General features: G+C 38.1%; 2 protein-coding genes across 6 annotated transcripts; one reads left to right on the top strand and one right to left on the bottom strand.

Annotated features, from left to right (window-relative positions):
- Positions 1–698: 698 nt before the first annotated feature.
- On the top strand, positions 699–5,439 carry ero1a (endoplasmic reticulum oxidoreductase 1 alpha). Of its 2 annotated transcripts, XM_056767351.1 has the most exons (16): positions 699–837; positions 984–1,103; positions 1,195–1,278; positions 1,354–1,392; positions 1,499–1,575; positions 1,680–1,753; positions 1,913–2,033; positions 2,226–2,272; positions 2,623–2,634; positions 2,721–2,747; positions 2,834–2,926; positions 3,096–3,342; positions 3,433–3,502; positions 3,593–3,679; positions 3,762–3,898; positions 3,981–5,439. In XM_056767351.1, the coding sequence occupies exons 1-16, from the start codon at positions 751–753 to the stop codon at positions 4,042–4,044; spliced, it is 1,386 nt and encodes a 461-aa protein (XP_056623329.1). In that variant the 5' UTR covers positions 699–750; the 3' UTR covers positions 4,045–5,439. The 2 variants fall into 2 exon arrangements, with proteins under 2 accessions (XP_056623329.1, XP_056623330.1); XM_056767352.1 differs by lacking the exon at positions 1,195–1,278.
- Positions 5,395–22,611, bottom strand: gpr137c (G protein-coupled receptor 137c). 4 transcript variants are annotated; one of them, XM_056767355.1, is made up of 8 exons: positions 21,944–22,611; positions 18,287–18,361; positions 12,908–12,957; positions 11,263–11,491; positions 10,813–10,962; positions 8,016–8,141; positions 7,639–7,763; positions 5,395–7,395 (listed from the first exon to the last, which is right to left on the bottom strand). In XM_056767355.1, exons 1-8 carry the CDS (start codon positions 22,340–22,342, stop codon positions 7,170–7,172), a joined length of 1,380 nt encoding a protein of 459 aa, XP_056623333.1. In that variant the 5' UTR covers positions 22,343–22,611; the 3' UTR covers positions 5,395–7,169. The 4 variants fall into 4 exon arrangements, with proteins under 4 accessions (XP_056623333.1, XP_056623332.1, XP_056623335.1 ...); XM_056767354.1 differs by having other exon boundaries at positions 5,395–7,398; positions 21,944–22,608; XM_056767357.1 differs by lacking the exon at positions 18,287–18,361 and having other exon boundaries at positions 21,944–22,609.
- Between the last annotated feature and the right edge of the window lie 90 nt (positions 22,612–22,701).

Here is a 22,701-nt window from a genome sequence, read left to right as displayed (position 1 = left end):
AACTATATCCCCCTGTGACGCGACGAAAGTGGGTTAGAAAAGTGTCGAAATGGGATACGCTCGATGCCGCCCTTGAATTCTTGAAAGTGTAACTGAGGCGCGTTGCAGTTGCAAATACCGTCCATCAGATGGAGCTCTAACGCCACTGTTTTATATTGGAAGCGAGAGAGAGAGAGAGAGAGAGAGAGAGAGAGAGAGGAAGATAGATAGATATATAACACATTCCCTTACATTTGTACAAAACTGTATGTTTCATTTTGCCTAAATAAAAAACTATGGCTTACTCAATGTTGTTTATTTCAGTTCTGGACACAGAACGTTAGCGACATCTCGTGGAGATCTGTATGTAACGCAATTTTCGGAGATTTTAATTTGACGAAACTACCACGACGTATTTCGCATTTCAGCCTGACAGATTCGCCGGTAAAACACCAACGTTCAGAACGAATCTGCGTCATTAAAGTCATATTAATATGTTTGGGCGCCAATTATAAAATAATGTATTCAATGTGTTACAAATTCTTGTTTTAATTATGCGTTTTAGTATAAGACATCGGCAAGCAGACGTCATTACAGCGCTAAATCACATCGCAGAAATCATTTAGTCACGTAGTTCACGTACCGGTGGATCGAATCGGAAGTGATCCGAGATGTGACGTGTGATTCCCCTGGAATATACATTACACAAACACGTCCGATCGCATCATTACAACAAGAGAGCACTAACACAACAACATCGTTTCATTCATCATGAACGTTTTCATGCTGTTGGTGTGTGTGCTCGCCAGCGTCCACGTGACTACAGCAGAATCAGCTGCGCACAGGTGTTTCTGCCAGGTGAGACCTCATCGTGTTTTTCATACCATGTAAATACTACGGTAAATGAAAATGACTTGTACTATGATATGTAACAAAATACACCTGTAATACAATGTTTTCTACCTTTGTGTCTTGAGTAATTGAGTGATTTTATGTCTGTGTAGGTCACTGGGACCCTGGATGACTGTGCATGTGATGTTGAGACCATTGACAAATTCAACAATAAAGACATCTTTCCCAAACTGCAAAAACTGCTTTCGTCTGATTATTTCAGGTTTTACAAGGTTGTGGAAAATAAAATCTAAACATGTCATTTGTAATTTTGCCCTCTTAGTGATATTTTTAGTTTCTAACATGTTGTTATATGATCACCAGGTCAATCTAAACAACCCTTGTCCGTTCTGGAGTGATCACAGTCAATGTGGACTCACATATTGTGCTGTGAAATCATGCACGCCAGTACGAGTTTAATTCAATTTTTCATTTCGTAAGTAACTGAATAAAACATTATAAACATTGTTTATTTCTGTGCAGGGTGAGGTACCTGAGGGCATTAAGTCCAGCAGTTATAAGGTATCAGGCCTGTATTCATTTGCTTTATTGTTTATAAGAAAGTGATGTTGTGTATTTCTACAGATGTTTGTGCAGGCGGGTGTTGATGTTTTCTGTTTCATCATAGTATTCAGAGGAAGCCAGTCAGGATGTAGAGGGATGTGACATGACTGAGAAACTAGGAGCTGTCAACGGTTCCCTAAGGTATAACAGATTTTTTGTTATTGTAGAACTTACACGATAAACAAAAATGTATCTTGACATGTTGCATAATGGTGGAAATTCTTACTCCATGTCTCACTGTATAGTGATGAGACACGTCAGGCGCTCAGTGAATGGAAGAAACACGACGACGATTCCGACCGCTTCTGCATGTTAGATGGTACGTTCGCTCTTATTTTTAGGTTTGCAATTCACCTAGAATAATGTGCCTTTAATTTCATTTGTTTGATGAAAAGGAAGTACATATTGGGTTGCAAGTCCAGTTAAATGTCCTTATTTGTACGTTTAAGGCCGTAAACATTGTTTTGTGTTTTTTTAGACGAAGATTCGCCCCAGTCACAGTATGTTGACCTCCTGTTGAACCCTGAGCGTTTCACTGGTTATAAAGGACCAGAGGCGTGGCGGATATGGAACAGCATATATGAGGAGAATTGTTTCAAGTAAAACTTTATTTCAAGTCACGATAGTTTGTTTAGCGTTTTTTTTTTACAATGCATATCGTTTTGAAGCAACTTTACAGATAAGCAATGAATTTGTAAGACAGTATAAGTTGTTATATATTAAATGAATTGGCATTTCAATGAAAGGCAACATGATCTTAAATATTATCACAAACATTTTTACATTTACAGACCGTATTCAGTTAAACGGCCACTGAATCCTTTGGTGTCCAACAGCGGTAAGCATGTTTTCATTCTATAGTCTTAGAATTTAATTTGACGTATTTTTTGGACTGATTTCTTTTGTTAAAGCGGCCCTAACACACGTGGTGTCTGCCGATCTCATATTAATCTTGAGTACCTATAGAGTAGTATTGCATCCTTTATATCTTCGAAGAGTATTAAGTTTGATCACGTTTATAAATGATAGAAACAGCTGTACGATTATTTCCGAAATCATACGGTGCGTGCGGGGGGGAGGGGCAGGCTGAACTAAAGCACGTGCGATTATCAGAATGATGATGATTTTCAATCTTAGTAAACTGCTCTCTCTCACTCTCTCTTTCTTTTCTCTCCCCTTCTCCTTTAGGAAACATTGACGGTAATATTACATTCTCTGAATCAAATCTTTTTTACATTTAATTCATTCAGATAGACTCTGACAAGTCCTTTCACTTCTTTATTAAGGTCAGGGATTCCACCGCTGGCTTGAGGGTAAGTGTCCACGCAAAATGAGTGCATTATCACTAAATCACATTTTTTATTTTGTAAATGTTTATCTGAGATTTTTATTTTTACAGGTTTGTGTGTTGAAAAACGAGCTTTCTTCAGACTAATATCAGGACTTCACGCGAGTATAAACGTACACCTCAGTGCCAGATTTCTTCTAGAAGGTGAGTCACGTCCTGTCGGAAGTAAAGTCCAAGGTTCTCAAATAGATTCTAATTGAATTCTTGTTTGATCCCATTATGATAGAAATCTCATTGGTTTTAGTTTTGGACGTTTGACAAAAAGTGCGATTGAATCCACTTCATCTTGTCTTGTCTTGATTTGATTGGTTAGAGAACTGGTTTGAGATGCAGTGGGGTCACAATGTCTCCGAGTTCCAGGTGAGGTTTGACGAAGAGCTGACCAAAGGGGAGGGGCCGAAGAGACTACGGAACCTTTACTTCCTGTACCTCATCGAGCTGCGTGCTCTTGCAAAAGTCCTCCCTTATTTTGATCGTCCCGCCTTTCATTTGTACACCGGCCAGTCTGAGCAGGATGCAGAAAACAAGAACATGCTTTTAGAGCTCCTCCAAGTGGCAAAGTAAGATCATTGCAGCGGTTGTGTAAAAGTATGATTCTGATGTTTGGGGTCTAATAGTTTGAAATTGCACATCTGATTATTCATTTATAGATCTTTTCCGCTGCATTTTGATGAGACTACACTTTTTGCGGGAAATAAGAAAGAAGCTCTGAAACTCAAAGTGAGTGGCTCTTATGGAAGTTTGCTATAACCATTTCACAGAAACGCAGGTTAATAAAGTTGTGCAATTATCTATCATTCCTTGTATTAGGAGGACTTCAAGCGTACATTTAAGAACATTTCACGCATCATGGACTGTGTTGAATGTTTTAAATGCAGACTTTGGGGCAAATTGCAGGTAAGAGAATAAATGTTGCTTGGAAGAAAGGTTTTGAACGCAACCATTGATATGTGAATGACCGAATGAATGTCTCTTGTAGACACAGGGCCTGGGAACAGCCCTCAAAATCCTGTTCTCAGAAAGACAAATAGAGGCCATGCCTAACACAAGAAATAGCACTCCGTCTTTCCAGCTGAGTCGCCAGGAGATTGTCTCCCTGTTTAATGCCTTTGGAAGGTAATATGAGGGAATATCTTTTCAGATTTTTAAAGTTGTAATATTCTTAAATGTCTAAATGTTGTCTCATGGCTTTTTTTAGAATCTCCACAAGTGTCAGAGAGTTGGAGAATTTTCGTTCGTTGTTGTCAGATCTGAAACAGTGACTTAAAAAGTCCACCCTAATGGATTATATGACACAGCTTTTGCCCCCAGGATGAATAAATTGTTGTCTTAAGAGTCGTTTGTACTTTATACACAGTTCAACCTCACTGAAGTTGTGCAGTTTAGTCTGAAACTGTTGCTAGGAATCGTTCTACAGAACATAGAAATATGTTTTGTTAAATATTGCTTAGAAACTACAAGCTCCAATGGAAACCATAAATAAAATCTAGTTCAAAATGGTTTACAAAAGGGACTTTTATCAAAGTCATTTATTTATTTCGCAGATGTTAAGTTACAGTTTCTTTACATGTTTGCTTATTTAAGTCACGTGAAGATATGAACATATTGATTACATTTTTCATGATTTTCCTTTTATAAATAGAGGACTTTTATTTTGGAATATTGTTGTTAATTATCTTTTTTTTTTGCTATACACAACATGCTATTGTTTCTGTGTGTTTGTGAAGTTTGGCTGTGTTTATATATAATTGATATAATTTATATACACATCCGCATGTGATTTCTGGTTTTGGAGCTCATGATCTCCGCATTGCTTTTTGTGCGAGATGCAAAAATCTCAAATGTTGCAATTCTTTATTAAACATCTTAATCCAGCAGCTCAGAATTATAAAGTGCTGAATAGGCAACTGTAATGTTTTTCATGTGGGCCGTGGAGCTCAGATTCACAAGGAACTCTGGCCTAATTCCTGCTGTTTCCAAGGATCCAATGTGACTTAACCAATGCAAATTCAATTGTGGCCAGAAGTTCAGCCAAGAAACAAACACAATTAGACTTGGGTTCTCAAGAGAAATGAACACTGGTATTTTGAAGCAAAAACGCTGGAGAAAAAGTAGGGATGTTTTACTTCTACAGTTAATCATACACTTGCACATAGTCTTTAACATTTCACAAATGTACACAATAATTTGGAATTAAAGGGATAGTTCACCAAAAAGTAGACATTGTTTCATAATTTACTCGCACTCTTTTTTTTTGTTACCTGTATGACTTGTTTAATTTGAAGAATGTTGGTTACCAAAAGCCGTTTGTCCCCATTGACATCTATTGCATACACAAAACCAATGCAAGTCAATGTGGACCGATGGTTTTCTGTTACCAACATTCTTCAAAATATCTTTTAACAGAAGAATGAAAGTCTATCAGGTTTGAAATGAGAAGGTGCATAAATAGTGACAGAATTTTCATTTTTGGGTGAACTATACCTTAATGCTTTTTTGAGCATTTTGGATATTTATTGTGAAACATCAAGGTTTTTTATTTTTACAATTTTGTCATCAATATATTATACAACTTAAGAATTACAACATGAAACACAATAAGACAAATAAGCTGTTTTACTAAAACAGTGCAATAAAACTTTATTTTTGAAATGGTAGTGCTTGTGTACATCTTTAACGGACTATGAACATGGGTAAACAAGTTACATTCGTTGGCCTCAAACAAAACATTTAAAGAAATTATAATAAAAGCTTAACTTGCTCAGACACAAGAAACAACATGATACATTTCACAGTAAAATATTTTTGAATCAGAAAAAAATGAAAACTCATACACAGCCTCTTTTTATGCCAGGAAATGACATCACACGGAACCGACCGGAATCCCTGGAACTATGCGTATCAATAAGCATTAGATGCACAATCCCATCAATTGATGGTCACTGTTCAGTTCTACCTGAATAGCTTCACACATATGCTACACATCAGCTGGAAAACAACAAGATAGGAATTAAAGTCACTTGAGGCTGATTTTAAAAATCCAATCAATTAAAATCATTCACCACTTTTTTTATACCCGGTTCTTAAAACCCTGCATGATGGAATTTATAATAAAAATAAATGTAATAAAAAATATATTTAGAGCAGGTGGCCTAAACCATTAGAGCTCCAACATTACAGTCTTATTCATTCGTTCATTGTATGTGACACAAACTCAGATTCGGGCTATCTTTAAAACATGAGGCTACACATTTAATGATTGCATAAGCCAAATGATTGTTAACTTTACGTAATCTGTAATGCACATGGATAAGCAAATCGATAAAAATAGACAACATATTTTTCATTTTCTAAAAACAAAACAATTCCTTTTTGTGGAATGGAAGAGTGCGCCCGACTTAATCTGGATCTAGAAGATCAAATGCTCACCAATCACGTTCCAGAAATACAATTACATAGGAATAAAGCTTATGAAACATGTGCGATACAAACAATGTGCAATGTGTTTTTCTCTAGGAAAGTTTTACGATGGCACCATTTTAGGCATCCCTGGAGAATGATATGCTTGATAAAATGATGAAAGATGTCACGACAGTATATGCGTACTGAAAATACGCGTGCAGATTCATCCACAAGCCTAGTTAAGTACCTAAATATAAGACAGTGTAAGTAGAGTTAGCTTTCTATTCACGCACGGTACATTCAAATACACCACAAGAAAAATCAACTCTTTCGTCTCGTCTTTCGCATTCTTCACCTTTGGGAAGCATGGAAATCTGCTGAAGTCTGGATTTAAACGCAGGCTCTTTGGCAAAGTAATAATATTAAAAGTCACATGAATTTCATGTGTAGTGCACAAATTGGGTGCTAGTACCTAGTGAGTGACGCCCCTGGACGTATCCGAAATATTGAGAATTCTTTTCACTTGGTCTCCAAAAACCTCTTGGAAGAAAGACATAGGACAGTCTGTCGGGCTCTTTCTCAAAGAGATATAATAAACACTCTTCATCTACATCCATCCACCAATAAGCCCACAATAAGTGCAAAAAACACACCCAAACACGCTGAGAGGAGTCCATGTGCTCGTGTTTTGACCTATTAACGTCTGATGGAATCGATATTTTTAAGGAAAAAGAGGGATGGGAACATCTTTAGGGAGCTTTTGGTCAGTTGCGCTCACCGCTGAACCTCGCCAGTATACCACGAAGAAACTCTGACATAAAGTGCACTGTCATATCAGCTGTATTTAAGGTCCCTTTAAATCTGCTCGCTGGGCCGGTGCATTGCAGATGGCGGATCATTTGAATAAAGGGAAAGGCACCCACAAGTATTGTTTAAAGATGTCCGAGAGGCTTGCGGTCCAGTCCGTATCTAGATAAATCCAGCGTTAATTCTGAGGGGTGGCGTGGTGTGTCTGAGTGGGCGAGTAGTAATTCTGGGGTGTGGAATAGTAGTTATGGTGTTGGTTGGTCTGCATGTTGCCGCAAGCGAAGAGAAGGGGGGCTGTTGATGTTTGGGGTCCGTTCAGCAGGTGGGGGATTCCTGTCAGGCTGCCGTTCCTCTGGATCGAACCGTACCAACTTGGGCCCGCTTGAGGTGTGGATGACGTGATACTGCTGGAGAATCAAAACCCAAATAATGACATTAAAATTGAATGCAGAAACTGACGTTGATTTGTTGGGGTGTGGTTACACATGGCGTTTCACTTTTGCACATAATACATATCTTGTTCAAACACTTTCATTTTTGCAATTTTACGTGTCTAATACATGAATTGGGAACTTATAACACACCAAAGACAGTTAAACACGTATTCACACCATATGACCCCTTTCATTTCTTTTATTCGCACAAACCTGCATCTTTCTCCTCGCGTAGACGCGTTTCTAGACAAGTCGTCGTCACTATCATAGCGCCGAGGGTTGTCAAAGAAATACGCCCTGGAACTAAAGCTGTGACTGTTAATCATACCACCCGGCGTCTGTGGAAACATTGCACACAAAATATTAATAAAACCACATGCTTGCATGCACAGACAGGCAAATAAAGCAGCTTGTCTGTAGGTTTCCATTCTGGGGACTGGAGCAAACCTCTAAATTAATTCTATCTGAAGGGAAAACAGCTTTTCCTGCGGGACTTTAAAAAGCCGATCACAGGCTGTCGTCATTGAGTAAGTGTCCAGCTGTGTTATTGACGTGGGCTTTAGAGAAGTGACACAGGATTAGACTCTCACCAGGTTCTGATTGGGCCGCTGCACTCTGAAGAATAACACGACCAGACTGGTGGGCAGCAATTCCCAGAAGAACAAAATGACCCCGAAGACCACGAAGGCTTCTCCATTGATCTTGTCCGCATCGGCCTGGAGACACAGAGAGATAGGGAGACAAATTAAACACAGAGAACTTTCTTATTTCTTGTTTGCATTGATGTATTGGGACAGTGTAAAGGTCAATAGATCTCAGTCAGCAAGACACATTTAATCTGGAGCAATTGAAAACAAGGCAGTTATTGATTGAAATACAATTAATTTGGTCCTATCAGTACTAAAGTAGTATCTTAAAGTTAAAGCGTGTTGATTTGACTTTATACTATCCCAGTTTAATTTACAGTGATAAGTAAGAGATAATAGGATTTTTTTGGAATAGCACTTATTGTATTACTATTATCACAACATGCATTTATTCATTCTTTCTGCTTATATGTATACATGATATAAGTGCATTGTTTGTATTATTTTAAAACATTACATTTCCCAAAGAGACCCTAATAACCAATTTTTTCCTGATTTGGCAATGTAAAGTTTGTGCTTCCTGTAAAGCGGCTGTGAAACAATAAGCATTGTGAAAAGCGCTTTAGAAATATTTGTACAATAAATAAGCTTAATAGTTACCATATTGTCAACCTTCCTTTGAGTAATGGACTAGTTCAAGCAAAAATTAAAAATAAATCATAATTAAATTAAATAAGCAATCTGATTCAGTTTAGGGCTCAGATATGCGAATGTATCATGAAATAAAAATGTCTTGTCTAGTCAGGAGACACGATAATCGATGATTTTCTAAATTAAAGTGCTGCTTTGTAATATAAATGTGTTTGAATTTAGAGAATTAATCATTTTCTCACCTATTATCGTTTCGTTTAAGAACATGTGATTTACCAACGGCAGTCATTTGTTTCACTCTTATAGTGGACTTATGTCTTTCTTCAGTTCACGTCAATTCAAATTGATTTAAAAAGCACTTTTCACAAGTTTGTATAGTTGCAAAGCAGCTTCACAATATATAACTCAGAATAAATGGAATTAAAATACATGTAGTATATTGCAATTTTCTCAATATAATTTTTACTAACAAAACTTAAGTTGTCTAAGCTAATGACAATACTGTTGCTGCTTTAACTTTCTAAAACCTTTATACTTTTGTAAAAAGAAATACTTGATTTAAAAAAGTAAGTCATATACATCTGGGATCGCACGAGGGTGCACAAATTATGAAACATTTTTCATGTTTAGTGAACAAAATAATGAATACCCAGCTCCAAAACAGTTATTAAAATACACCCAAAACACAAAGCCCAGTTACTGGCCTGCGACTAACAAAAGAATAAACACCACAGACACGAAAATAGACAGAAAAAGGCAACACAAGACTAGGAATGTTGTAAACAACCCCAGAATGAAATGCCTGCCAGCAAAACGCAGACAATGGCAAACACATCCAAACAGGAGACGAACAACATGGCTTTATGAAGAATAAGCAAAGAGACAGGCACCCAAACAGAACCAGCTGAGTCAGAAGAGAGGACAGGCTGCTCAGGAGAACCTCGTCTTCCTGTTGGCCCGTCTCAGACGTGAATTTAAACTGGGTCACATCCATCCGCTGGCTAACTGCACAGCAGCCTTGCCTGTGCTATTTATAACAAAACAAAAACCTTTCCCCCGCAGAGCTCATTTCAGTATAAATCACCTCAAATGGATTGTTTCATTCGGACCTTGTAATCCGGATTGAACTACTTTTATTTGGAATTAATGAATCTATCCCCATGACACAAATGCATAAATAATAATTCATTATGTAGCGTGTATTATAGTTGGTAACGCTCGCCCATCAACAAACACACAACTCTGACAGGATACACTACAACACAAGGACATGTGGGAATTTACAAATACCCAAATGAGAAAATGACAGATTTGAATATATTTCAAAGTTATAGATTTTCCCGTAGTACACGGATGATGAAAAAAACATTGATTGTTAACTCAAACACAGCTTTTTTAAGCTTCCATCACCTTGATAGATTCACAAAAGAATCTGTGCTGAAATGCCCTGCACAAGTATGTTAATGTTTGACATCAGAATTGCACAAATATTTTCTTAATATATTTTATAATATACCGGCACTTGCAACCGTGATATACCCCCACACAATCAGTGATATCGTGTTAATTCTACAAATATGATATTATAGTAAATAATATAGCAACCGTTGAATGAACTAAATTAAATATTATTTATGTTTTATAAATAATTCTATCAATCAAATTAATATCTCGATAGATACTGGAATAATATCATTATCGTAACAGTGAAAAAGATAACTTGACACCCCCATAAGTTTTTGTTACATCATCTTATTCACTTTTTCCAAAGTTAAAGTTTGTTTCTATGGTAGTCTATGAGGAGTCTACTTAAAACCACTTGATATTTTAATATAAGTGTGTGTTATTGACTATGGCTGTGATTCTCAAACTTTTTTGTTGTAAGGTCCCACTTTGTGTAGAATGCATTGCTTTGCGGCCCCCCAAATAAAGACTTTTAATTTTAAACTTAGAATTTTAATTAAACCAAAAAACATATTCAGTTATACAATGCTGGAAGATCAATTCTTTTGGTTGGTGTTCTTATTTTTTTATGTTTGATTGCATAATATCTATGATGACTTTCTATATTTCATAAAATGCCCCTCCAGATCCATCTTCGGGCCCCCAGTTTGAGAACCACTGGACTATGGATTACGGTTTGGCCTACCTGGTCAGATACATTGTACCAGCTGTAATTGAACGGGCTGGGCCGATCTTCAGGAGAAAGAGCCACCACAACCAGGTTATAACAGGCTCTAGAGGTGTACAGAAGGATGACCACTGCCCCAATGACCGTAGCCTGACATACTGATGTTCCCTAAATCACATTCAACCAAAAATAATCACGTTTAGATTGTGTTGAAAGAATAATGATGACACATCACACATTTCAAATAATTGAAAACAAATATATTTGCATTATAAAAACCCAAACATAACAGGTGTCCCTGTCTGAATAAGGGAGTACAAAAACTAAACTTGAAATTAAAATCTTCTTAAATTGACAAGGCTGAAGTGTGCCAATCGTGATGTAGACGTGGTTCAAATGTCATATTAAACTAAAATGTTTAGTTTAAACCCTAAATCCAAGAACACAAGTTGATCTCCGCCCACCGACCTTTGACTCCAAGTAGACGTTGGCAGAAGACATTTTAGCGATCTTGAAAATACAGACGGCGAGTGAGATTGCACAGAGCACGAAGAGGCTGTCGTTGATCAACACTCGCGCTAGTACGGCATCTTTCACCTGACTCTCGCCCGCGCCATCTTGAACCAGCATGGCACACGTCACATTCACCACAAGAAAAAAGATACTGGCCAGTAGAAAGCCCAGCCGCAGAGGTACCCTGACGGAGAGAGAACGACGGTCAGACAGAATAACACACAACACTAGACAAACATACAGGAATAGAGTCAGTCATATGTGATTCATATCCGTTTCTTACAAAGCTGCAGTATTATATCATCCGACATCTACAATATCATAGTCTTAAAGGGATATTTCATCAAAAATAAGAATTGTTTGAAACACAAAAGAAGATATTTTGAGAAATGTCTTGGCGGTTTTGTGTCCCTACAATGGAAGTCAATGTGGTTCAGTGTATTTTGATTACCAACATTCTTCAAAACATCTTTCGTGTTCTGCAGAAGTAAGAAACTCATACAGATATGCAATGACATGAGGATGAGTACTCAATGAATTGTCCCTCCCTATGTTATTTTAAGTCACATATTCCGTTTAACTCTGGAATAGGACACATTACGTAGGTTAAAAGCATTGGGAAAGAACATTCGGTAGTCTATACAGCTAAAAGACATAAATTCAATCTTGCTGATGAGCACCATAAAACCGTTGCTTAGCTCCGTCGGGTCCAAGCTGTGTCAATCCTTTCTTCAGCCCCCTTCCCCCTCCGTGCCATCACATGCCCTCTCGCCCACTCATCCTAACTCAGAATTCAAGCTTTTCACTCAGAATCAGTTTTTAATCTCCTGATCAAAGCTCATATTTGTACAGATTGACAGTCCAAATGGAATAAAAGGTTTTAAACTAGCTTTTGCTTTTCTGACATTCAAATTTTAAATAACAGTTCACCCCCCAAAAAAACTTCTTTACGAAATCACTAGCTCACCATTATGTTGTCCCAAACATGTATGATTTTTCTTCTTCTATTGAACACAAAAGCAAATGTTGAGCAGAAATTTCTTAAATTGAGAACACTTTAAAGGTCAAGTGTATGAAATGATGTGGCATCTAGCTGTGAGGTTGTGAAATGCAACCAAGGGATCAGTCCACCCCTATCTTTCGAAGCACTACGGTGGCCAAAATGTGGTAACGTTTTCACTTCTTTGCCGAAGGAGATGACGTATTTACGAAACAGTGCTCTGTGGAGCAGTTTGTCCTTTTAGGGCTACTGTAGAAACAACATGGCGAATTCCATGCAAGGGGACCCGCTGTGTATGTAAACAGAAATAGCTCATTCTAAGAAAATAAAAACAAAATGTAATGTCTTTATACACCTCTGAAGACATAGTTATGTATATTATATTGCATTTCTGTCAATAGATATTCCAAAAAAATGACAGATAGGACCTTTAAAAATAAACAAAAAAGTGCTTTGCAAGATATCAGAGATCTTTGCAGTTTAGTCCAGACAAGAAAAAGTCTGTTGTGGTTATTCTCTCTATATACGTCGTGCTATATTCATCTCTCCAAGTGAAAATACACTGAAACACTCAACAGCAATGAAAAGAAAGTCTCTTACTTGTACTTGTTTAGTTCCGGGGAATATTTTGCTTTGGCTTTAAATATCACCTGCAGAGAAAACAAAGAAACGTTTTTGCTACTTACAAACATTTTAAGACAAGTTTATTAAAGAAAAGTTGTTTTCACCAGGCCAGTTGTGCTATCTGTACTTTAAGTGGTGACTGGCTCGTGCTTAAGCAAAGATAAGATGACCAGGAACCAGGCCAAACCTGAGTTTGTTTGAACAGAGAGAGAAATCTCCTGGTTAAACAAACACCATCAGAGCTCAATAACCACTGAAAGCTAAATGATTTAGAAGTTTTATCCCCGGGACTACTCTACCCTTTGGGACAGGCTTGGTTACGAAAGCTTGCACAACCAGTTGTTGATGATAAGCGTCCACAAAGCCTCATGGACTCATTTCAAAGTGTGACCTTCAGGCGGTTCAAACAGAGTTCAGAACATCCATTAGCTGGTGATGTACAGACTATAAACATATAAACTCACACACTACCCAAACCTGCCACTTTACTAATACCAGAACACAGAGAACACTGCGTTCAGTCATATTAAACTCTGTAGATTTTCAGACACACCAAAAGTCAGAACCGATATTAAACTATTAAATAAATACCATATTGTAAGGTCTTTCAAACCTGTATCACTTTTCTTTGTAAAAAGATATTTAGAAGAATGTTGGTAGCTGGACAATGGCAGTACCCATTCACTTCTACTGTATAAAACCACAGTTGTTCTGTAACCAAAATTCAGTTTAAGAAACAACAGTGAAAATTCACACTTAACGTCTAAATTCCAGATCAAATACAGAGATTTTAGTGCTGAAGCTCTGTAGGTAAAATACTCATGACTACATCTTAGAAATCAGTCAATCGGATCAAGAGATCATTGGACACTTGACGTCTATCAATGAAGTGACACACTGATGCATTAAGACAAAGCTGACAAGACAATACACTGGTTCTTAATGAACATCAGTTACAGGATCTGCTCAGCAGAAGCAGGCGGGTTCAGGCTGGCTGGAAAACTGTGAACACAGCAGGAGAGTATGAGCTTGTGTATTCACCGGTGTATGACACACAGTCTGTGTTTGACAGCCATGGCACATTTAAAAACTTAAAGAAGATGCTGAACTGAACTTGTTAGCACAGTTTTGTTTCTGCCTTTTCTGTCTTCAAAAGACATTTCCTGTATATGTGCATTTATGCATTTGGCAGACACTTCCAAAGTGGCTTTGGCCTGTGTTCCCTGAGGATCGAACCCACAACATTCTACGAATTAAGCTAGGAATATTAGTAAACGTAAAAAAATAAATGATCTACAAAACATAACCTGAATTAAATGTCACATATTTGTGCAAAGTAGAAAGAACATTAAAGGGGCATGAGAATTTAAAAATGTCACCACTTTGATAAAATGTTAGGGCTGTCAAACGATTAATCGCATCTGGAATAAAGATTTGCTTTTCATTATAAAAACATACACATACATGCATATATTTAAGAAAAATTTAAAATTAACACAAAAGTACAAAGAAAAAAAATATTGAGGAATATTATATTATTAATTATTTATCGGTGGTTGTAAATAAATGCATGTAAATATTTCCAAAATTAAGATATACTGTATGTATGTGTATGTGTTTATAAATGCAAAATAAATATGCACAGTAAACACAAACGTTTATTCTGAATTCATCCAACTTTAGCCACAACAACATATTGGCATACACATGTGTTTTGTCTAACACAAATTTTCGCATAAGGGATAAATAAAGTAAGGGATTGATATATAAATACATACACATTTATAAATGAAAAGAATGAAAAATCACTTTACTAAACTACTACACAAAATGCAAAACGTAATAATCCAAATAATGTCATTAAATGTTTTTAACAACACAACAAATAAAACAGCAGTCACCGTGTGATTATGTGTTTATGTAAAAAGCTACAAAACACACACAAATGGTTGACACTCTGCATGTGTGCATGTTCACATGTATCATTTTCATAAGCATCACAGTCAGCAGACTCCACAGGGACGCAGCAGATAGCAGACACCATGATGCCGAGCAATGCAGAAGAAAGCCTCCCAAAATAAACATCGTGCAGCGTGTTTGTCATCTCCCGAGAGAGTTTCGGGCCCTGGGGACCCATGTAGCCCGGAGCGCAGAGCTCTCACAGCATTAAAAGCTCATATCTATCTGCTCCCAACCCTAAACCACACAGCCCACGCATCTGAAAAAACAAGGTCAGCACGCACTGCATTCAACACAGGCACTGCCTACTAAAGGAATAGATATTGCACTTGCTTGTTTGTCACAAGGTGCAAAAATGGTAGAGATCAGGGAATAAGAAGATTCATGATTTTTGTACCCAATTCAGGCAAAATAAAGCATTAAAAAAAATATTGCATCTTGCTGTAAACGTTCGTAAGAGAAGAATTTTCTAAAAATCCTAGCGAACGTAAGCAAATACGAACATAAGATGGGAGAGACTGAACAGATCAATATAGGACTGGATGCTGAACCATGACGAGCACAAACTGGTTGCGATAAAATAAGAACCCATGACTTTCAACACAAAACTCACACAGACGTTCAATATATGTCACTTGAATATAAAGTCAAGGAAAGCCTTTAAAGGGGTCATGTAATGTGAAAATTATTTTTTGTGTCTTTGTTTTATGTTGGAACAAAAGATGCATTCTGTCTAAAAGCAAATGCTCACCCAGACCTCCCCGAAACGCCTCGTGTAACCACAGCCCCACAAATCTATGTCAGTTGGTGGTCTGATTTGACTAAAACCGCCCAAATGTATACACATTTAAGGTGGGCGTACCTGTCAGTACAATTCTAGAGGAACCTGACGTTCCAAATATGGTAAGAGGCATAACATTTCCGTCACACGCTTGCAGTATTCGACCAATCACAACGCACTGGTTAGCTGGCCAATCATAGCACACCTCGCTTTTCAGAGCGATGAGCTTTGTTAAAAATCTGTGTGTTTCAGAGAGTTGGGGCAAAAAGTAGATACAAACATGCAGGTTATGTGGAAAATACAGCGTTTTTGAACCTTAAGTCGTGTATACACATTGTATTACATCTAAAATAACATGTTTTAGCCGTGACCTTTCCGGATCATCACCAGTGTGTTCTCTTGGGATAAATGGGCAGCGGTACTCATAGGGCAATATATTTGGTTTGAGCCTTTTCTGCAAAGCACTAGCAGACATTAGTTTCCTTTCCTTAAAATGCATTTTTACCACGAGACGTCCACATCACACTGAGTCATATTTTTGAAATTGCAGAGAGCTGCGGTTTATTGTCATAAGACCTTCTGACACCAAGACATCTTCCTCTTTTACAGATGGTGTGAAAGGTTACGGGAACTCGTGACACACACGCAAGATGCTCTTTCATTTTTTTATGCCGAGGATTGTAATGCAGATCTCTTTTTTTTGACATCCAAACAAGTTAAATCCAGAACCATCCAGAAAGTTCTCTGTTGCGTGAAGAATCCACGGGAGCAGCTGTACACCCGACTGAAAAACCACAGACACGTCTCTGGTCTGCTCAGCCAGTCAGCAGATCACATGCAACTTCTCAGTGCATATGACTGATTTACCAAAGCCGAAGAGAAGGAAATTTTTATCTGCCCGGACACGGAGGCCTTCTGACGTGTATACATGGCTCAACTCTTCATTTCCTGTTTTCCTTCTTAGTAATCAGAACGCAGGCCTGCGAACACACGCTTTCCCCTTCAGCGCCTCATGTCAAGAGGCACTTCCAAACCAGCCATTCATCAACCTGAACTTTTATGCCAGATTGTCTTTTACAGCTTACACAGAAAATATCTAAATCGACTGAGAAATAGTGCAAATTCAAAAATGCACATGTATGAGGTGATGAAATGGTTCAAGTTTAAAGGCCAATATCTTTATGCTAGTGTGTTTATACAGGAAAAATGATAAAAAAATATTGATTACTTGTGTTGAAAACATTTTTGTTCAGAATCAGATGTTCTTATGGGCTAATCGTATGGATTCCTACATTCTCGTACGTTTTTGTACGATCAGCTTCCTTGTAGCTTTAGAATTGCTTTTTTAAAGGTACATTACACTAAAAAATTCAATTTCGGTCATAATTTACTTTGTTTCAAATCTTTATATATTTCATTGTTTTGTTCAACATGTAAGAAGATATTTAGAATATTGTAGGAAACCAAACAGTTCTCCGCAGAATGGTTCAGTTTCTTTTAAATATATTCTTTTGTGCTCAGTGGAACAATAAAATTGATACAGGTTTAAAACAACTTGAGTCTGAATGACAGAATTTAAATTTTTGGGTGAACTGTCCATTTATTAATGTACAAATTCATACAAATTAGTTATAAGATTAGGCTGAATTGACAAGCAGCAAATCATTGTTTTTATGTAACCAATGCCTATCGGCCACAAAATTGAAGGATGAACAGCATCCGGCTCAAGGAATGGCAGATTCACGCCCAAACCACAGGGGTTATCCCATTATACTGCAAATAAAAACTGTACCAAACAATGCACCATTGTGAGACCATAACAGATAAGCCTGGATTATAAATACACGGTCTCTCTTCTAGACATTAAGGATAGATTCAAAGAAACCTGTTTGTCAACCCTTGGGACACATTACCACTTTTCCACCAGATTCTGAATAGCTTGCCGTCGTTCAAGCAGGCAAGTGTGTGTTTGGGTAGCAGAAATGATGCTGGAGTCCTTTACGAAGCCCAAACTGAATGAGTCATATTGTACATGTGCCTGACAGACCCAACCTTACACAAAGCCTTATATAACATTCACATGCAGTCATGTTCTGACATTCTCTGTCGTTCTGCAGAACACAAAAGATGATATTTCAACATGAAATCAATCAACATGGACTCAATTGTGTTGGTGAGTAAAAACAACCGAGACATTCCTCAAAATATCTTATTTTTGTCATATATACAACATCATGGAGAAAAAAAAACGTGTTTGCTACTAAACAAACAAGTGGCTAATTTAGCTAGCATGGAGATGAAAAAGCTGTTTTTCTTCAATGCTCTTGTGGGCTGTCCCCATTACCCACTTCTTTGCAATATTAGACAACAAGGTCCACCGGACATTGAGATCCCTGCCAAAGATACTGTGGCCTAGTTAACAAAAGCGGTCCTAAATCTCTCCTTACTCAAACAACACAACTGCTAAAATCATTACAGAACAGAAAAATTCTAGCTTGAACCTCCTGTCAAAAGGGCAAATTGAGATTTATTCCCGTAAGAACCAGCCAGATAAACAGGTGCTTTATTAGAAGTTGTTTGTTAAACAGATAAGGTGGCAAAGGTCTGCTACTGACCTGGTTGTGTTGCCATACATTTATGGAATCGCTGGAGACAAATGTATGGAAGCAAGGAACACCAAATGGGCATATCTGGAGATGGTTAACCAAGACAATGAAGCTTACAGGAGGCTTGTGAAACAACATTCCACTAAGCTCTTATGGACCACATTTACAGCCATGTGGGGGTGATGCCTCTGTTTGGCTGGGTATAAAAAGAATTCCTTGGCAAATGAATAAGACTCTTCCAGCTGATGCTGCTGCGAAAACAAACTGGGAAGCTTTGTCAAATTCAAAGCAGGTTTTCATCATTTTTATTCAATCAAACTATTATGGCTGTTAGATGACAGATAAGTCAGACCATATCATTTTAGCCACATCAGAGACTTGTCAGTCATGTGATAAAACATGCAAAAGAATTGAGCCAAATAAAAAACAGCCCTTATCCGGTCTCTATTGTCTGCTCTCTCTATTTGTCAAAAATCTGTTAAAAACCAAACATTGTATCGTCATTTATTAAGCAAATAACAAACTGAAATAACTAAATAGTCTTTATGCACATAATAAGACAAAAACTTGATATTTTATATGGCCTACTTTAGCTTTCTTGCTGGCAATGTTTTTAGGTACTTTTCCACAGTGTCCGTTGTTATTGACTTTAATTGGGCATCTATCAAAAATAAAATGCTTTACAATTTTAAATTGTAAAATTCATGGATGACAACAATTACTGTATATTTTTAGAAATACTTCTGTGATTAAAAAGCTGACACATACTGGTATATTAGTAACCATTAAAGAAACATTAAATGGAGACCTTACCTTTCGTCTGATAAATTTGTTAAGCACTGTATACATTATATAATGCTTAATGTTACTATATATTATAATACATATCTGTTCCCTATCTCAAGCTACTGTATATTGAATTTTAGGGAAAAAAACTTTTTTTAGGTAGTCTGTCTACCTAATGAAACATCTCTCTTCGACAAATCAATTAAATATTAGAGGCTTGCTTAAAAAACATCAATCTGTTTTAACACGGTAATACATTTAAACTCTTCCCACATCGCCATGTTCCAAAACTACTCTTTGCTGGTCCAAATTTCCTTGTGCAGCTGTTTCAGCCATGACTCCTGTGGCCTCTTGTCTGAACGGCGCTAATAGCAAAGAGTGATGTTCAAAATAAACCTCTGAACGGTCCTTGAGGAACCTAAAACTGCATACGAGCTGCTTTAACAGCAAAAAACAATTCTCGATTGAAAAACGGCTCATCTTTTTTCTTCGCACAGCTAAGCTCTCGTGTGACGCACACTCCTACATGCAGAAATCACAGGCGTGATTCACAGGGGAATTACTCGCACACGTGCTTTTAATGCGTTTCCTCCGCACGGAGATGCTGAAAGTGTAATCTGAAAAATAAATCGGTCATCACTTTGGCTCTTCCTCTGTCATATCTCACAGTTTTCCCTTCTTGTCCCAGAGGAGTCATAGAAAATAAAACACATTATTTACAGTATTGAATATGCAGTCAACTACAAAGAGCTTTAGCTCACTCAGCTGTAAAATAAAAGAAGTCATTATGAGCTCCAGCACACAATAAATATAAGTGACCCTTGCATATGAAAGTTAAAGGGATAGCTTACTCAAACATTTGGTCGTCATTTATTTACCCTCCTCATGTCATTCAGATCCTGTATACGAGTCTTTCTTGGGTAGAACACAAAATAAGATATTTTGAGAAAAGTCTCAGTGGTCTTGTCCCCATACAATGGAAGTCAATGGGGCAGATACCAACATTCTTCAAAATATCTACTTTTGTGTTCTGCAGATGAAAGAAAATCATACAGGTTTGAAATGACATGACCGCGAACAATGAAACATTTTTATTTTTGGGTGAACTATCACTTTAACCGTTTCTGCAGCAACTATTCAATCTCTACATCGAATTAGCAGGTACTTTGCATCAATGTTAAAGATTCATTCGTCACCTTTTAGACAAAGCAGCGCCACAAGCCCACGCAGAGGTCAGTTCATGTGACATCACTGCGCCACACTAAATCACCCTCTTGAATATATACCCCATGCGGGTAAGACAACATCTCGCCCCACCGATCCGAAACGTTTTCCACTGACAGATACTTGCCGAATTTGTCTGCGTAGCTGCTGCGCTCGGAACAGAATGCTGCACACCCCTTTTGTTGTGCCTGGAATAGAACAGGATTGAGCAGGGTGATGTAATGTTCTTGCAGCAGGTGCCTCTGATTGGTTTGCGGCTTCAAATGCCGACTCGCACAGTTCAGGCGGCGTCGGTACGGTGCCCACATCTCAAATAGATCCCGAGAGAACCACACAAACAAACGCTAACTCTCTCTCAAGCGACCCCTCGTAACTCACTGTGGGTGTTAGGGAGAAAGGCTGAAGACGTGGATGACTGGAAGATGCATAAAACAAAAGATGTCAATAAATCTGAACAAAGGACAATGTGTAACCGTGTTGTGTGCTGACTGTGGAAGAAATAAAATGCAATACAAGCAACGTCCTTTTAATATTAGAGCTCGGCTGATGTTGGACGGGACAGAAAGAGCAGAGCACACATTCGTTGGGCATGCAGATTGATGAAGAATAAGATTTGTTGCAAATAAAATCCCCAGATTCACCATCATGTCAAAATATTATGAAACACATTAGGGCTAATTCTAAACTTCATGGCCACGCAAGGTTATTTTAGGAACTTTATTTATTACATTCTGAAAAATGGTTTTTTTGCCTTTTATGGTGAAAACACAGAAGGATCTTTTTAAGTGACGCAAGAACTCCAGATGCAACAGGCAACAAATAAGCCCCAAAAAAGCTAAACATTCACTCATGATACTTATGCTTTAATATTCACAATAAACAACGGAAACAGTTAAACCTCCCGTGTCCTCATAAGATCAACGGATAACAAATAACCTCCAACCTCTGGACGCTACTATCAAACCTCTCACCTCTCCTATCTGATGTTTGACCTTCTTCAATGCTTCCAGAATGAAATAAACGACTCTAATGTTCAGACAATAATGAACGAGGCATCAGAGATAAACAATATTTCATTCCCCGCGTGATGAGGTTATGCATTCACAGACGGCCAAGACTTCAGCATCCCACGATGGGCTGAAGGATGGACCGAAAGCCTCAATAATAGACCTCATTCAGACTTCCCTGTCAACTAATGTGTTGTGGTCAACTATAGGAGCTTGAGAACAGAAACTGTTGACCTCCGGCTGCGCTCATGTCCCGTCATCACAGAGGTGGCGAATCTCTGAATACTTCAGACAAGCTTCGTCATTTCGGCCTTACAGCTCGGACAAAACACCACGGACCACGCTGCTGCATAATACAACACAAGAAATAGGAATGACCTATATGCATGAGAAATGAAATTGACTGAATTGTAACCAAGAACTCAATGTTTGATGTTTATATAATATATATTTGTTATAAACAGAGAATTGCTTCATACACATAAAGTTCAAAGTCACATGAAGTAAACACATTAGATGGGAGGGACCAACTCAAATGTGCCTTGCATGAAATAACAACCACTCTGAATGCAAGAACACCTCAAACTCTCAAATGCAATAGATTTCATGCACAGATGCATTTAAATATCGTGCATATGCAGGTACTCACCTGAGTGAAATAAAGGTTGAGCAGACACAGTGTGAAGAATTGCAGGCAGACTGGAAAACAATACAAGAGCCAGAAAGGCAAAGGCTGCAGCCGGTTCGCCTCCACGACGTTTTTAAAGTAGAACGAGAAGAGCGTCGTCCTCAGAGCCGACCACAGCAAGCAAAGGAAGAGAAAAACAGTCTGGTAGCTGAAGCGCTTGTGTCCGTAGTGCAGAATCAACCAGAGCTGCAGGTAAACAAACGCGAAGAGCAGCGAGTACAGGACCGTGTAGAGCACCGTGAGCCCGAGCTGGACGGACGGGGGGACAGCAGCCCCGATCTGTTCGGCTGATGATGATGATGATGATGATGATGACGGGTCCGTCCGAACACTGACCTGGTTTTGAAGAAAAAACAACATATCGACGGGATGCGCGCGACTTATACAGAACGCGCTACCGGTTTCCTACGGCGTGATGAAACTGCCCCAAACTTTTCATGCAGACGTCAGAAATCTGAGAAACGTCCAACTTGATTACAAGTGAGATAAAAGATAGACTATAAAATGTGTCCTAAGTTGGTATCCTGTTAGATGATGAGCCGATAAAAGCAGATGATTGGATGTTCATACGCGAGATAACGTAAGAATACGTAAAAGACAGAGAAGCCTCTGCAGAGCGGCTCTCTCTGAGCACAGTAAAGGCAACTCTGGAAAAAAAGCTATTAAATGTGAGGAGCGATCAGCTGCAGCTCGAGCCCCACCTACTGACCAATGGTAAG

The sequence above is a fragment of the Triplophysa dalaica genome, chromosome 15, assembly GCF_015846415.1.
Source record: "Triplophysa dalaica isolate WHDGS20190420 chromosome 15, ASM1584641v1, whole genome shotgun sequence".
NCBI lineage: Eukaryota > Metazoa > Chordata > Actinopteri > Cypriniformes > Nemacheilidae > Triplophysa > Triplophysa dalaica.
This window is presented reverse-complemented; position numbering and strand designations above follow the sequence as displayed.